The sequence below is a fragment of the Procambarus clarkii genome, chromosome 17 (genome assembly GCF_040958095.1).
Source record: "Procambarus clarkii isolate CNS0578487 chromosome 17, FALCON_Pclarkii_2.0, whole genome shotgun sequence".
NCBI classification, from domain to species: Eukaryota; Metazoa; Arthropoda; class Malacostraca; order Decapoda; family Cambaridae; genus Procambarus; species Procambarus clarkii.
This window is the reverse complement of record NC_091166.1, coordinates 36,273,240-36,291,314: the sequence shown is the minus strand read 5'-3', so window position 1 is coordinate 36,291,314 and position 18,075 is coordinate 36,273,240. Positions and strand designations below refer to the sequence as shown.

Here is an 18,075-nt window from a genome sequence, read left to right as displayed (position 1 = left end):
AAATTCCTGTCATCAATATAATCGTTATTAACTTAATAAAGTTATTATTTATATAACTGTTATATAATGGGACACCAAAATGAGAACTATATTTTCATATACAATCATTTACTTACAGTTCAACCTTCCTCTTCATCTGTAACTATTCAACATTCGAGATATTGCAAATAATGTACAGAAACATGAAGACAGCACATGTACAGCAAAACCAGCCATGGTAGTTTTACAGTACAGGTATCTTAAAAAACCTGAATGGAATGGCTCCTATAATGTTGTAATCTAAGTGTAATTTTGTTTCAGAATATTTACTAATGATTTTTTTATTATTATAATTATTTGTTACTAATATGTCACCACAACCTTTGGTAACAAATACTAAATTTACAATTACAGTAACACAGCTTTCATAGCACCATGGAAGGAGTTAAGATACAAAGGTTAAACCGATTCTAACGAACCTTGATGACAATATTGCCCTTTCTGTTGCCTGCATCTATAGGCCTCTGCTCAGTTACCAAGACCAGTACTCCATTCTCTTCATGACGGCGTATGTTCTCCTCAGACTGGTGTAGGATGCGATAATAGTCTGTCTGACGGATGCAAACAAACTGGCAATCGTCCACTTTGGAGCGCATGGTGCCTTGATGGTAAAGTTTCTCCATCGTTGGAGTGATACCAAAACTAGGAGAAAGAAAAGAGCTTTTGGTTATTGCATTTCATGTTCTTATCTGTAGGAATAGTCTTCAAATATAAAGTCCTGTAAAGACAAATCAAACAATGTTATTCTGTGAGATTACTCACAATCTACATTACACAACTATACAGTCATATTGGCTTGAGAGCTTTCTCGTAGTAATTACCTAACCTAAATTACAAGACCAAAAACAATCTTTTTATATACTCTATTTAACATTTAACACACTACTATACAAAATACTTTACAGGTTACCCCTCATTAGTAGGACTCTACACCATCAGGCAGTACAAGTGGTTTTCAAAAAGACATTTTTTGTTTTTGTCATCTAGCCTGTTTGTGTAATTTGTGTAAAGTGTAATTTATTTTTGTGTTACCTGTCTCCTAGATGAAGCTCATGAACGGAGCCATCAGGCTGAGTCACTTCAACGTGACCATTGATAATGACACTCCACGAGTCCAGCTCTTCACCGTGGTTCATGAGAATAGTTCCAGCCTCCTCCACAACAGCAAAAACCTGGGGACAACATAAACATCAGATTGTGGCTTTTGTAAAGTTTGGGATTTTAAAGTTACACAATACAAAGACAGGGAGGGAAAGGGTGGGGGGGAGGGAAAGGAAGGAAGGGAGGGAGGGAGGGAGGGAGGGAGGGAAAGGGTGGGAGGGAGGGAAAGGGTGGGAGGGAGGGAGGGAGGGGAGGGAGGGAGGGAGGGCGGGGGGAGGGAGGGGAGGAAAGAAAGGCAGGGGAGGGAGGGAGGGAAGAAAGGCAGGGGAAGGAGGGAGGGAAGAAAGGCAGGGGAGGGAGGGAGGGAAGAAAGGCAGGGGAGGGAGAAAAGGAAGGAAGGAAGGCAGGGGAGGGAGAAAAGGAAGGAAGGAAGACAGGGAGAAAAGGAAGGAAGGCAGGGAGAAAAGAAATGAAGGAAGGCAGGGAGAAAAGGAAGGCAGGCAGGGAAGGCAGCGAAGCAGATAAGGAGGAAAACAGAGCTGGGGGAGCGACCTACCATAGCTTGACACATAGCTTTCCTGACCGCCAGCGTCATGTTGGAAAATGCCCGAAGTCGCTGTGTGAACTCTAGCAACACCTTGATATCATCCTCCGTCCTCTCGCTGGGATCCTTCTCCAGACACTCCCGGACTGCATCCCGGACTGCTAAGCTCTGTCGAGACACGTCGATAGCAACATAAGAACATCAATCGACTTGATAATGGTCCATGACGGACCGAAACGTTGTTGTCTTTGGCATCTTTTAGTGTGTGGTTTGGTCAACATTAAAGGCGAAAGATTTATGCGTTTTAAAGGGAAACAAGATGAACAACCCAGCGGGTTTTCTTCCTTTTGGGGAGTGTTGTACATGCTGCTATGGCGGTGTGTTCACTCACATGATGAGTGGCGCTGCCCAATAAACTCGCCCCTCGGGGCAAAATTTAATTTGGTCAACATTCTGCAGCCACGTTATTGTAACTCACCATCTGCATAAGAACATTAAGATTGAAGGCATCTGCAGTCGGCCTATTGGCTCATACGAGGCAGCTCCTATTTATAACCACCTAATCTCATTTTGACCAGATCAAACACTAGAAAGCGAAGGAACGACGTTTCGGTCCGTCCTGGACCATTCTCAAGCATCGTCGTCCCTTCATTTTCTAGTGTGTGATCTGGTCAACATACTTCAGCCACGTTATTGTGACTCATCGCCTGCACCCAATCTCATTCATATATATGTCTAACCTGCGCTTGATCAAGGGACCAGTGTCCCACAGTCTGGTCGACGTTTTGTGCAGCCCATACATAGGTTTCAGATCTAAATAAATCATAGCTTTATATACAGGTGGTTTCAGACCTTAACCACTGCACTGCGCAAAGCGCCTTTAGGCGCTCAGAGAGTTGTGCTTTTTGTTTTTTAATTTGGCTATATTTTAATGTTTTTTAATGTTTTCATTACTATTTGTGTTTTGAAATGGAAATAGTTGACATTGGAAACATTTTGACATTAAATTTACCTGAACATTTGTAAAAATAACAAAAATATGTCCTTGTCAATTGCACCAAGACGTTTTTGCCGAAAATAGGTGAGCAGTGCAAGGGTTAAGGAGTCGGTAAATCTAATTGTATCGTTGCAAATTAGGAAAGATTGAATACTATAAATCAAATGTATTTTATGTAGGATTTTTGTAATATAGTCTTAGTTACACATTGAGCTATGACCATAATGATATACATTTTACAATCTTATTTCAAGCTAACAAATATATTTAGTCAGGGTTACGGACAAAAACTGTAAACTACAGAAGGCCTACTGACCCATTTGAATATTAACCATAACTCGTTAATATCTTTAACGAGATATGGTTAATATCTCGTTAAAACCCTTACTTACGACTGAAACATTCCAGCGATCCCTCGTCTATTCAATAGATTTTCTCATCTCGCGTCTATTACGTCACAAGGTAATTGGAATGAATATTGAACGTGTGTGCAGTAAGTTACATCATTCTAATTAATTTTCGACTCTCCATTGACGCCGACAATTGTTACTGAGAAAAATATATGGATCTGTTCGCCCGGTCGACGGGTCGACGTCGATGCGGTCTATTTTAAGTTACAAAACTACAACAGAGACCAAGTTGACAACTTATAGAATCTTGAGCAGTGTTTGTGATAAGTCAGGTCTCTGAGTACCGTCACCCCACCGAGGCCTGACCTGACGTTGCCCAAGAACATTTTTCCCTAAACAGGCAACATGTAAATCCTTTCCACGTAACTTGCCTTCTGAATGTAAACAAAAAGACCAAAATTCATTTGTTTGAGAACTGTCATGCTTTTAAAAGTCATAATTTGTCTTCCCCGAAGATAAGTTTTACTAGTCATTGTGATTACCTCGTATCAACACGCCTCTTAATAACCTCAAATATTAAGAGGCTCTACTTACCTCAATGCTCTCGGCCAAGTCTTCTTCGTCAGAGTCCACTGCGCTCTCTGTCAGACCCGAGAGGTCAACGTCGTCTGGCTCGAGGGAGGACTGTAAGGAGTGACACATGGTGTCAGAGCCGGAGTAGGCACTGGAGGTGTCAGAGCCGTCCCGCACGGAGGAGCCGACACTACCGCGACTCCTGGCGCCCCTCAGGATGGCGCTGCCCACCAGGTCGGGCAGGTAGGTGTCGTGGTGGGAGTGGTGGTGGTGCGGCAGGTGATGGTGGTGGTGGTGGTGATCAGCTTCGTACTGATGGTGGTGGTGGCCAGGTGGAGGGGGCGGCGCCCCACGACCCCCAGGCCTGATAGTGATCTCGTCTTGCTCCAGGGCCATCAACTTCTCCAAGTTCATGGTGTTGCACGACACGCGCTGCCCTGGACGCATCAACTGCACGTCTGGGTAGTCAATCTGCAAAAGAAAGAAAAAAAATGTAATTCCATCCCATCTTTACATGTTTAGTTAAGTTTATTTATAACACACTAGAAAGTGAAGGGACGACGACGTTTCGATCTTTCCTGGACCATTCTCAAGTCGATTCACACACACAATCGACTTGAGAATGGTCCAGGACGGACCGAAACGTCGTCGTCCCTTCACTTTCTAGTGTGTAGTCGGGTCAACATACTTCAGCCACGTTATTGTGACTCATCGCCTGCATTTATAAGTGCAGTCCATACCTTGGGTTACTAATCTGCACACGGAAACAACATCTCAAGAAACCAGGAGGCATGGCAGCATGTGCAAAATGGTCCCATTGAAATGCAGAGGTGCAATAGGTACGCTGAGTGAGAACTATCAACCTCAAAGGTCCAAACCTTTTAAACACACTTCCGCTATATAAAGGGGCATTAACCGGCCGGCCTCTCACGGTATTCAAGAGAGAACTCGATAAACACCTCCAGAAGGTTATATATATGATCAACCAGGCTGTGATTCATACTGTAAAAGCTGTGAGCAGCCGCGTCCAACAGCCTGGTTGACCAGACGACCACAGCCTGGATGCCTGGGGCCAGATTCACGAAGCAGTTACACAAGCACTTACGAACGTGTACATCTTTCCTCAATCTTTGGCGGCTTTGGTTACATTTATTAAACAGTTTACAAGCATGAAAACTTGCCAATCAACTGTTGTTATTGTTATAAACAGCCTCCTGGTGCTTCGGAGCTCATTAACTGTTGAATAATTGTAAAAAAAAAAAAGCCGCCAAAGATTGAGAAAAGATGTATTGGTTTGTAAGTGCTTGCCTAACTGCTACGTGAATCTGGCCCCTGGTCGGAGACCGGGCCGCGGGGACGTTGATCCTCCGTTGGGGATGTTAAATGTTTCTTTGGTTATCTTGAGGTTATCTTGAGATGATTTCGGGGCTTTAGTGTCCCCGCGGCCCGGTCCTCGACCAGGCCTCCACCCCCAGGAAGCAGCCCGTGACAGCTGACTAACTCCCAGGTACCTATTTACTGCTAGGTAACAGGGGCATTCAGGGTGATACCTGGTTGATACCTGGTTGATGGAGTTCTGGGAGTTCTTCTACTCCCCAAGCCCGGCCCGAGGCCAGGCTCGACTTGTGAGAGTTTGGTCCACCAGGCTGTTGCTTGGAGCGGCCCGCAGGGCCACGTACCCACCACAGCCCGGCTGATCCAGAACTTCTCTTAGAAAACCGTCCAGTTTTCTCTTGAAGATGTCCACGGTTGTTCCGGCAATATTTCTTATGCTCGCTGGGAGGACGTTGAACAACCGCGGACCCCTGATGTTTATACAGTGCTCTCTGATTGTGCCTATGGCACCTCTGCTCTTCACTGGTTCAATCTTGCATTTTCTTCCATATCGTTCACTCCAGTACGTTGTTATTTTACTGTGTAGATTTGGGACCTGACCCTCCAGTATTTTCCATGTGTATATTATTTGGTATCTCTCTCGTCTCCTTTCTAGAGAGTACATTTGGAGAGCTTTGAGACGATCCCAATAATTTAGGTGTTTTATCTCGTCTATGCGTGCCGTATATGTTCTCTGTATTCCCTCTATTTCAGCAATCTCTCCTGCTCTGAAGGGGGAAGTGAGTACTGAGCAGTACTCGAGACGGGACAGCACAAGTGACTTGAAGAGTACAACCATTGTGATGGGATCCCTGGATTTGAAAGTTCTCGTAATCCATCCGATCATTTTTCTGGCTGACGCGATATTTGCTTGGTTATGCTCCCTAAACGTTAGATCGTCGGACATCATTATTCCCAAATCCTTGACATGCTGTTTTTCTACTATGGGAAGATTCGATTGTGTTTTGTACCCTGTATTATGTTTCAGATCCTCATTTTTGCCGTACCTGAGTACCTGAAATTTATCACTGTTAAACATCATGTTATTTTCTGCTGCCCAATCAAAAACTTTGTTGACATCTGCTTGTAGTTTTTAAGAACATAAGAACATAAGAACAAAGGTAACTGCAGAAGGCCTATTGGCCCATACGAGGCAGCTCCTATTCTATAACCACCCAATCCCACTCATATACTTGTCCAACCCGTGCTTGAAACAATCGAGGGACCCCACCTCCACAATGTTACGCGGCAATTGGTTCCACAATGTCTTGGTTTTCAATGTCTTGGTTTTCAATGTCTTGGTTTTCAATGTCTTGGTTTTCAATTGGTTTTCAATGTCTTCAGCAGAGAAGACATGAAAAAGGTGAAAGAAACTTTGCCCATTTTGTTTCTGCCTCGTGCGGGAATCGAACCCGCGCCACAGAATTACGAGTCCTGCGCGCTATCCACCAGGCTACGAGGCCATCTTGAAAGACATCATACTTTGTATCATTAGAACACAAGGATCTCGTATATGCTCTCATTATTATTTAACATGCATTATTCATTTCTTCCCACCTACAGACAGAGAGGATTAACAGAGGATTAATTCATTAGCTCCTCCGACTCATTAATCTAACCGCCGACACTGCATTTATCTCCGAAATTCTATCCCCAATATTCTGTAACTTCAATTCCATCCTCATTATCTCACTCATAACATTTCTTAGGCATCCTAAGATTGTTCCCATGGTTTCTTTTTGCACCTTTATCAACTTGTTTAGATTACTTTTACAGAAACAAAAATGACAGGTGCAGCATAATAAGAAATGACAAGGGCAGCATAATCAATAAGAAAAGACAGGGGCAGCCTAATCAATAAGAAAAGACAGGGGCAGCCTAATCAATAAGAAAAGACAGGGGCAGCCTAATCAATAAGAAAAGACAGGGGCAGCCTAATCAATAAGAAAAGACAGGGGCAGCCTAATCAATAAGAAAAGACAGGGGCAGCCTAATCAATAAGAAAAGACAGGGGCAGCATAATCAATAAGACATCTCACAGTATACCATGTGTTTACTATTGGAATGTGAAGTGTAAAACTTGATTAATAATTGTATTCTGTATGAATTTGTGAGCCCCTTGAGGGACTTTAAATAGACGAGGATAGAAATTACCCCAAGCTACTCTATCCTTTTAAGATGTATTTTCTCAATAATTTTGTATTTTTTTTTGGGGGGGGGGTGGTTGCAGGGATATTTCTGCGCGTCTCCAATTGAAAAGTTAAGGTGCAATAAGTACATTAGGAGACAATTCTATAAACATCGGCCTAAAGGGCTTAAGACTTTCAACATCCTCACTGTAATGTGCATTACAACAGCTCAAGAGAAAACTACACGTGCTCAAGAGAAAACCTGATAAATACCTCAAATGGGATACGTCTTCTGCAAACAGATGAAGATTCGACTAATCAACCCGTCAATCAGCATACCTGGTCAGATCCAGAGACCACCTCAAAATAGGTCTTGGGTATGATATTTTACCACAATCATCTCGAATCCCTATGAGGCCGGACTTGGAGGTACTGTATATATAGATATCGGTAGCCATACAGTATTGACGGGAGACATCTCCCGTCACGCAGGGTGCAGTCGCACCTCCACAGATCTCCAGTATTAGCTCTTGATACTGGTAATGGCTCAAAAGGGCCGCCACTTACGGGCTATTCATGCCCGTGCCACCTTTTGGGTGGCTTAATCTTCATCAATCAATCAATCATACAGCATCCGTACTCTTTGAGTACACTCCTCCAGCCACTCTTGATACACCTTACATACTCCACTCCATACTCCACTCTCTGGAGCATACCTGGAACCATGGGGTCAGATTCACGAAGCAGTTACGCAAGCATTAAGAACCTGTACATCTTTCCTCAATCTTTGGCGGCTTTGGTTACACTTATTAAACAGTTTACAGGCATGAGAACTTGCCAATCAACTGTTGTTATTGTTATAAACAGCCTCCTGGTGCCTCGGAGCTCATTAACTGTTTAATAATTGTCAACAAAGCCGCCAAACAGTTAATGAGCTCCGAAGCACCAGGAGGCTGTTTATAACAATAACAACAGTTGATCGGAAAGTTTTCGTGCTTGTAAAATGTTTAATAAATGTAACCAAAGCCGTCAAAGATTGAAGAAAGACGTACACGTTCGTAAGTACTTGCGTAACTGATTCGTGAATCTGGGGCAAGTGTATTCCAGCTGTGTATAAGTCGGCAGTACACCTACCCAGGGAGGATCCAAGTGGGTGTAGAAGGCGGGGATCGGCATCGGCCATGACCACGCCTCTAGTCTCCCAGGTCCATACATGCCAAGCCTATGGCGTTGGAAAGAGTACGTCTCCCGGAGCTGCCTGGCCATCAGCGAAGTTCCCGCCCAGGGAGGCGGCGAAGTTCCCGCCCAGGGAGGCGGCGAAGTTCCCGCCCCGCGCCACCTCGTATCCCACCCGAACTTTGATATCATGATTGACTTAGAAGGCAGAGTGGTATTGTCTTCTAAATTCTCTTGCAGTTCAAGCTCAAATACGATTTCATTTAAAGACACTGAATTCCAGAAGACTATTTACAGGTATGATAAGAATAACTAACATTAAGGGCCACGAATCTCATTTGAAATATAAATCCCGTTTCCTTTAACAATTTTGAGAATGTCAAGTGATCTGTAGTGGGTGGCGTCTTGCAGGCCTCGCTTGACTCACATGGTTCAGCCCACGGAGCCTTCACTACGAGCGTCCACTACCTAACCTGGAACTACACTACTACATTCGCTCTGGTTATCACCAGCGATTTCCGGAAAGATACGAACGGTGTTTCCCGCGTAAGGACGGCACACAGGACATCCCGTCTCCCCGGTCTCGGGAGATATGTGCACCAGCACACGTCCTGCGTGCCACAACAGCCTGCTTGATGGGGGTTCTGGGAGTAGTTCTACTCCAAGTCCGGCCCGAGGACAGGCTTGACTTGTAGAGAGTTTGGTCCAACAGGCTGTTGGACGAGCGTCCACTACCTAACCTGGAACTACACTCGAATCCCTATGAATTAACTTCATAGGGATAGACAGCCTTGGTCTAACAGGCTGTTGGACCAAGCCGAGCATGCATAGATCTTTTACAGGTAGAAAACTGAGTACCCAAATGAGCCACAGGGACGTTAGAAAGAACTTTTTCAGGTGTCAGCAGTTTACAGATGGAATGCAGCAGAAAGCGATGTGGTGGAGGCGGACTCCATACACAGTCTTAAATATAGATAGGATAGAGCTCAGTAGGCTCAGGAATCTGTGCACCAGTTGATTGACAGTTGAAAGGCGGGGCCAAAGAGCCGAAGCTCAACCCCCGCAAGCACAACTAGGCGAATACACCCCCTCTTCCCCCTACACGATTCATAAACGAATTCAATATATACGACTAACACGGCTTCGCGAAAGCCACTACTGTTCGCATATTTTCAGTTATAACTACTTGTGTAGACAAACTGTTTCCTTCCAGATACACTCAAACGTTCCAAACTACTTTACAAATGAAAAAAAAGAGGAGAATTTCGAATGCATTTTCCTCTTTCCCCGTTAGTGAGTACCTCTAATCCGGACGGGTGACAGCCAAGCCGGTGACAGCCAAGCCGGTGATCAAGTACCAGGAAGCTTCGGATAAGGACTCGCTTTTCCGAGTACGATTGATACCGGAATCCGAGGTGGCCAGAGACGGGACTGCACTGCAGAGAGGCACTGACAGACGGGACGGGTAGACTGGAGGGCAGGTTAGAGCGGTGTATTGCGGCGACAGGAGGAGGGGGTGAGGTGGTGGCGTTTGCCCGTCACTGTCTCTCTCCTGTCGCATAAACGTCAGAGACGGGTGAGGTAGCCTTTACTCCCCACCCCCAATAACAACACGACCAACTGCTCACATCCACACCCCACCACACTGCCCAATAGCCTCGGAAACTATACACCAGTTGAGACCTATGGGTTACGAGGCGGGACCTAGGCGTGTGTGTGTGTACCTATAGGAACAACGGGGGGGGGGGGGGGGAATACTACCACACAACTAGGCGAGTACACCCACACTACCACTCACCAGAGGCCCTCACTCCTACGTAAGACGTAATCTTACGTAAGATGATGATTTTACGTAAGATCTTACGCAAGATTCGAGAGTGTGGAGCTCACAACACACAAGCCAGTCAGCTGGTGGAAGTACACAAGTGCGCCTTATCAGCCCGTCCTCCTAAGGTTTCCCCAACGTCGAAAAACTGTCGTACTAAAGTGCCCTGATCCTAACCAACCAGAGGACCCAAAACAGAAAACGGGACAATGAATATGTCAATGTCACGAGTCTACCATTTTCTAGTACGACAATTTATTGCCTTGAGTATACGTCAAAATGCAACGCTCTATTAAGACGACGGGTTGACTCCAGGTTAACTAACCTGAGCATTGAGGGGATATCCTAAGGGAATTGGACCTTGCGACACTTGCGGGGCTGCGGAGGTTAAATAACTCTCGAGGCTGATCACAGGTAAACCAAAGCCAGGGAAAGTGGCATGGGAAGCCTGAGTAAGGCGCGCGCGACGTTACTTGACTGTAGCAGCACGGAACTTCAGGACCTTTGGCTGTACCGCCCACCAACAGTGATATTACCTGACCTTAAAAGTCCCCCCAACACTTTTTAACACTATGAATCAGTGTTAAAAAGGAGTCAACGTGTTCATGGTAAGTGCACAAGGTACGCCCCCCCTTCCTGGTGCACGGCACACGGCCCCGTGCACGGCACACGGCCCCGTGCACGCCCGCTACCACCACACTGCCTTAATGTGGCCAGCCTCGGCCACAGTTTTACACTCACTCTCACACACACACAAAACTGCGCCCCCCGCTGCTCGGTGGGTGGACGGTGATGGGGGGCGTGGTGTGGACGGGGAGAGGGGGGGGGCGTGGTGTGGACGGGGAGAGGGGGGGGGCGTGGTGTGGATAGGGAGAGGGGGGGGCGTGGTGTGGATAGGGAGAGGGGGGGGGCGTGGTGTGGATGGGGAGAGGGGGGGGCGTGGTGTGGATAGGGAGAGGGGGGGGCGTCGTGTAGATGGGGAGAGGGGGGGGGGCGTGGTGTGGAGTGGCGTAGGTGGTACAACTTAATTAAGACCTTCACCTAATCTTCACCACACTGTTACAGCCCCGCTCCTGTGCCAGGTAAGTCCACTACGGGCTCGCCATAGCCCGTGCTACTTGCATCTTTTTGTTCCCAGTAGCTTAATCTAAAACAACAACCTAGGCTTAAGTTGTAGACACCATAACCGTGGCACCTAACTGATCCTAACTAGGCACTTGGCGGCACGCTCTTAACACTGCCTCCTTACACGTCCATCCCAAGTAGTTGGGGTGGACGATAGAACGACGGTCTTGCTTCTTGCAGGTCGGCGTTCAATCCCCGACCGTCCAAGTGGTTTGGCACCATTTCTTCCATCGGGCCATGGGCCACCGATCTTACGAACTAATTTGGGGCAATCTTACCTTACCTTATCTTGCGGTTACCTTGCGATGATTTCGGGGCTCAATGTCACCGCGGCCCGGTCCTCGTTTCCGGTAATTCCTTTTGAACGCATTTTATGTGCAATAACGTCATGGTCACATTTGTCGAAGGCTTTTGCGAAATCTGTGTAAATTACATCAACGTTTTGTTTGTCTTCCATGGCATCTAATGTCATATCATAGTGGTCCAGCAACTGTGACAGGCAAGAGCGCCCTGTTCTGAAACCATGTTGTCCGGGGTTATGGAGATGCTGTGATTCCATGTATTTTGTGATCTTACTTCTTAGCACTCTCTCAAAGATTATGATGTGTGATGTTAGTGTTCTCGGTCTGTAATTTTGTAATTGTAGATTCTGTAATGATTACTTCATCTCTTGCCCTTTCTTCTTTTCCTCTCCCCTTCTCCTCCCTCCCTTCAACACCTCAAAACCTCCTCCTCGCACCGGGCATCCCCCTCCCCCACCCTGAAGGGAGGTGCCAAGCGCAGGGCACGACAATCAGGGTCTGAAGATACTAAGCCCTACTTCGAGGCTCATCCATTTGCCCTATGATAAGCCTCCATCTCCCACCTGATGACCCCGCCACCTGCTACCTACCGTGTGATAGCTCCGGGACTCTATGAACCCGTGACCCGGTCTCTGACCAGGCCTCGTGGTTGGTAGTCTGGTCAACCACACTGGTAGACTGTTACTGTTGTTGTTGTTATAGATTCAGCTACTCGGAACAAGTTCAAAGTAGCACGGGCTATGGAGAGCCCGTAACTTACCTGGCACAGGAGCGGGGCAAGTAGCACGGGCTATGGTGAGCCCGTAATGGACTTACCTGGCACAGGAGCGGTGCTCTCATTGGCAGACTTCGTTGCTCGCAGTTCGACAAATTACAGTCTCCTCCAAAGGGTACAGTAGGTAGCCTTTGGAGGAGTGTCTCCAACTATCTCTTCAATACGTGGAGATGTTGGTTGACTGGTCGTAATGTTAAAGAGGGAATGCGCTGAAAAGACTTAGAATCCTGTTGTTGATATTGGTTTCTTGGCGTTCCTATTGCCCCCGGGTAGCCACCAGTTCTCTCCTGGCAGTGGAGATATAGATAAAATAAACGCGCGGTTGAAAATGAGCTAATAGCAGCAATTAGATAACCAAGGTAGGAAAGGGAAAGACGGCACAGAGAGGCCAGAAATAGAATCAAGAGACCCTCGTTATCAGTCCAATATTCTCTAAGGGTTCATTTGTGGCTCTTTCAAGTTGTTCTACACCCGCAGCCCGGCCACTATACAGGTGCTGGTTTTTTGTTTTTTAACGATATTATTGTTTTAGATTCAGCTACTCAGAATAAAAAGTTGCAAGTAGCACGGGCTATGGTGAGCCCGTAGTGGACTTACCCGACACAGGAGCGGGACAGTAGCACGGGCTATGGTGAGCCCGTAGTGGACTTGCCTGGCACAGGAGCAGGGCTATAAGTGTCTCGTTTGACGATAGTTTGATTGGTAAGACTGTTGCTTGTGGCGGCCCGCATGCCCACATGTTAATACCACTACATGACATTTCCTGTAGGAACTTGTCCAAGTCTCTTTCGAAAAAATGTAACTTTAGTTCCAGCAATTTTACTTATATTTGGCGGAAGGGAAGTAGAAGAGACGTGGGTCTCTGATGTTCATATTCCGCCCTAAGTGCAATAGTGGCTTGAAAAGTATACATTTTCATCCACACTTCCGTGGAAATAAACAGTCTATTCACCTGGGTTGTGTGGGTCTCGAACCCACACAACCAGGTGGGTTGTGTGGGTTCTGCACCTGCCCAGGTGAGGGCAGGTACAGAAGCAGGTATCAGTCTTTTAAATCGGGACGCCACAGTCGAATATACGCAAGAAAAAGTAATATAGAAAGAAAGCAACTTCACAACTGTAATATAAGTGGCAAACACACTTTCCGGAGTAGGGACTAAAACCTGAGAAAAGTATGCACCCCCTTTATCTTGAGATCTTGAGGTTATCTTGAGATGATTTCGGGGCTTTTAGTGTTCCCGCGGCCCGGTCATCGACCAGGCCTCCACCCCCAGGAAACAGCCCGTGACAGCTGACTAACTCCCAGGTACCTATTTACTGCTAGGTAACAGGGGCATTCAGGGTGAAAGAAACTTTGCCCATTTGTTTCTGCCTCGTGCGGGAATCGAACCCGCGCCACAGAATTACGAGTCCTGCGCGCTATCCACCAGGCTACGAGGCCCCCTTTAACAACGCCTTTACGTCATAGCTACTATATAAACAAACCCAGCTTATCCTAAGCCTAACGGAAGATATAATGTAAGTCATGCACGAGGTGTGATGTCATATGATGTCATAATGTGCACGTTTATACTGGTTTTATACGCGACTGAAAACGCCCAGATAATATATCCAGAGAACACACTCAGACCATTAAATCATTAGATGGATTCATCTACCAAGGGAATCTTGCCAAATACAATATTTACAACGCTTTATTTTGAAACAGAATTATTAGGATTGTAGAAAATGGCGAAGCAGTCAAGCTTCATCATATGTTGAGCGCCAAAGGCTCTCATGAAGCCCAAACATCACCAATCTTACCCAAAATGTTTAGCTCCCATTTTCTCTTGGGTCCTCCCCCCCCTCCCGCTTGCTCAAGTTGCCTAGCAACACACATTCCGTCTCCTGTGTCATCCCCCCCCCTCCTCCGTGTTTATCACGGTTCTGATTGGTTGCCTTGGCCTAATTGGATGCTTATTCGTGGGGACACGAGTGCTTTCCCGCTACCTGGAGTTTAATGGGGCGCCATTTACGCGGGAACACGGCCGCTGACCCCGCTGGTGACAGCTGAGAGGAGGTGCCAGGTCTCTCAAATAACGAAAGAAGCATGAATACAAGAGAGGAGGGGAGAGTGTATGAAAGGTGTGGAGGAAGGCAGGAGCAGCGCGTGTGCATGGAGGAGGGTGACTAGTGTGTATGGAAGGTCCAGTATGTGTATGGAAGGTCCAGTATGTGTATGGAAGAACCGAAGTGTATGGAAGCGTGTTCGTTTTCCAACGTCCGTTAAATGATGCGGGGGTGTCGGAGGCTTCTAAAACTGCTTCTTCCGCGTCATTGGTATAAATACTTCTCCTGATCTTAAAAGCTAACTGGGACTCGTGATTAAGTGAACGGCGACCTCTGGAATCATGTCTTGCATGTCGGGTCGGGATAGAATTGGTAGGTTTCTAAGGCTGGTTTCCCCGTGCTATCTATGGTGAGTTGGAGTAGATAAGGCGGGCAAAAAAGGATGTCGCGGTTTCCATTACCCGTGTATGACTTCGAGGGTTATTTTATTTTCGCGGCTTGGCCTGTGACCAGTCCCATCGTCACCAGTGTATGATGCAATGTTCCCACCCTCCTCCACACTGTTACAACCCCGTTCCTGTGCCAGGTAAGTCCACTACGGGGTCACCATAGTCCGTGCTACTTGCAACTTTTTGTTCCCAGTGGCTGAATCTAAACCAACAATCACCACTCTCCTCCACACACACAATGGTCATGCCTATGTATATATTTCTCACCTGAGGTGGAGGGGGGGGGGAAGGTCGGCTGTGTGTCACCCTATGTGAACAGCTGAAGCCTTAAGCCAGTGCCAGGGGGATACGCTGAGTGGCTTCGTTCACACCAACACGGCTTCACCGTCTGCACTAAACACGAGTACCGCCAGCACCAGTGGCACTAGTGGCACCAGTGGCACCAGTGGCTCCAGTGGCACCAGTAGCAAAAGAGGCACCAGTAGCACCATTATCACAGGTAACCATTACTAACAGAGCTTCCGGGTGCCAGATTACACACCAATGCCTTCCTTACTGAAGGATTAAAAGCCTTTCGGATCCTTGCAACAAGGCTCAGAGTAGGTTGCAACACACACACACACACACACACACACACACACACACACACACACACACGTCTTGACAGCCTAAGACGAGACAAGTGCAGCGAGGGGTCTCCGTAGCTGTGTGCATTCGCTCAAGAACTTCCTCCCGGGAAGAGGAGTTGGCAGCCATAATACCAATTGAGAAACGCAGACACTGAACCACGGCACAAAATGCATCATATTCAACCCATACGCCCCTTTGAATCACGGAATAAAACGAGTTATATCCATTATCCAGCTGTTGTTGAAGACCAGTAACGCTAATGGTCTCTTCAGCACATTCAGATAGCGCAGGAACTTCACTCTGAGAGGATTGTCGACATTTCCTTTTTTGACCTCGTGTCTGGGAGTGAGTGAGTGAGTGAGTGAGTGAGTGAGTGAGTGAGTGTGAGTGTGTGAGTGTGTGTGTGTGTGTGTGTGTGTGTGTGTGTGTGTGTGTGTGTGTGTGTGTGTGTGTGTGTGTGTGTGTGTGTGTGTGTGTGTCTGTGTGTGTGTGTCTGTGTGTGTGTGTCTGTGTGTGTGTGTCTGTGTGTGTGTGTCTGTGTGTGTGTGTCTGTGTGTGTGTGTCTGTGTGTGTGTGTCTGTGTGTGTGTGTCTGTGTGTGTGTGTCTGTGTGTGTGTGTCTGTGTGTGTGTGTGTGTCAGATGATAAGCTTGTTTGGAACTACCTCGCATTAAGCTGGCTGCCTCTTGTAGATTCCAGCAATGAGTGTCCACGTCCCGTGAAGCTCCACAGTCAACGGCTCTGAAGCCGTTCGCAGTCTAGGAGGATTCAGCGTTCATATATCACAAAATCATTTAACGTACCGAGTCGTCCGCCATATGTAACTCCTCACACATTTACCACCGACAAGGCAAGGCTCGGCACTGAACACATCTCACCATTAAATATACTAGGATAAAACTAGTATAGCTAGGTAAACGTCCTCTTGATATCATGACGAGATTATGATGAATTCACGATATCAAGACACCGATCATTGTCAGTGGAAACACCTTAAGAGAGGTCATGTGGACACAGCAGGCAAAATGGGGGTTATCTCGAGGTTATCTTGAGATGATTTCGGGGCTTATCGTCCGCGCGGCCCGGTCCTCGACCAGGGCTCCTTTTTGTTACAAACCCCCCCCCCCCAGGAAGCAGCCCGTAGCTGTCTAACTCCCAGGTACCTATTTACTGCTAGGTAATAGGGGCATCAGGGTGAAAAACATTTTGCCCGTTTGTCCCCGCCTCCTCCGGGGATCGAACCCGGAACCTCAGGACTACGAATCCGAAACGCTGTCCACCCAGCTGTCAGGCGCCCGCCCGGGGTCACGGACATTATTACCCTTTGACACGGAGGTCAAAGACTGAACAGTAAATCACACAAGATATTGCCCAAGCACAATGATGAACTCCGCACCGCTGAGACCTGGATGGTTGGGTCCCAAATATCCACACAAATTAACTTAATGCATTGGAAAATAAGGTAGGAAATGCAGAACAAGATAAGGTAGGAAATGCAGAACACGATAAGGTAGGAAATGCAGAACAAGATCAGGTAGGAAATGCAGAACAAGATAAGGTAGGAAATGCAGAACAGACCCAGTGAAGAGTATGGGTGCCAAAGGAACAATCAGAGAACACTATATGAACATCAGAGGCCCACCACGGCTCATCATCATCATGCCTCACAAGTATAAGAGAGTCGCCGATATAAAAGTGGACATTTTCAAGAGGCAAGAGGACACGTTCCTGCACTAAGAGACGAACCAGCCGAGTGGTAGTGGATGTGGACTTTTAGGCCCAAGTAACATTGGAATGAAAGGAAGTATTCGTTCTTGTCGACAAGGTATACCTGATCAATACCTGATCAATACCTGCCGGATACCTGATCAACCAGGCTGTGACTCATACGTCAGGCTGCGAGCAGCCGCGTCTAACAGCCTGGTTGATCAGTCCAGCAACCAGGAGGCCTGGTCGACGACCGGGCCGCGGGGACACTAAGCCCCGGAAGCACCTCAAGGTAGCCTCAAGGTAGGTAACGAAATTACCAAGAGACAGCACTAAGCCTATATTGCACTGGGAAGGCATCAGGATAAGGATTTGGGATAGTACAGGGGGAAGGAAGGAATGGTGCCCAACCACATGTGGACGGTCGGGGATTGAACGCCGACCTGCATGAAGCGATACCGTCGCTCTACCGTCCAGCCAACGTTCTTATCCACAAGTATCTGCTTGATGGGGTTCTGGGAGTTCTTCTACTCCCCAAGCCCGGCCCGAGCCCTTGACACCTGCTTGATAGGGTTCTGGGAGTTCTTCTACTCCCCAAGCCCGGCCCGAGCCCTTGACACCTGCTTGATGGGGTTCTGGGAGTTGTTCTACTCCCCAAGCCCGGCCCGAGCCCTTGACACCTGCTTGATAGGGTTCTGGGAGTTCTTCTACTCCCCAAGCCCGGCCCGAGCCCTTGACACCTGCTTGATGGGGTTCTGGGAGTTGTTCTACTCCCCAAGCCCGGCCCGAGCCCTTGACACCTGCTTGATGGGGTTCTGGGAGTTGTTCTACTCCCCAAGCCCGGCCCGAGCCCTTGACACCTGCTTGATGGGGTTCTGGGAGTTCTTCTACTCCCCATGCCCGGCCCGAGGCCAGGCTTGACTTGTGAGAGT

General features: G+C 47.3%; 1 protein-coding gene across 17 annotated transcripts in view; it reads right to left on the bottom strand.

The window, feature by feature from the left end:
- The window catches only part of PDZ-GEF (PDZ domain-containing guanine nucleotide exchange factor), a 291,343-nt gene that overhangs the window by 28,244 nt on the left and 245,024 nt on the right, over positions 1 to 18,075 (bottom strand). For 10 of the 17 annotated variants that reach the window (XM_069325829.1, XM_069325828.1, XM_069325827.1 and 7 more), the window contains 4 exons: positions 3,626 to 4,075; positions 1,697 to 1,852; positions 1,072 to 1,211; positions 459 to 699 (listed from right to left, as the gene is read on the bottom strand). In XM_069325829.1, the coding sequence (XP_069181930.1) occupies positions 459 to 699; positions 1,072 to 1,211; positions 1,697 to 1,852; positions 3,626 to 4,075 (987 nt within the window). The remainder of the gene's footprint in view (positions 1 to 458; positions 700 to 1,071; positions 1,212 to 1,696; positions 1,853 to 3,625; positions 4,076 to 18,075) is intronic. The other 7 variants (XM_069325830.1, XM_069325835.1, XM_069325833.1 and 4 more) reach the window with 1 other exon arrangement.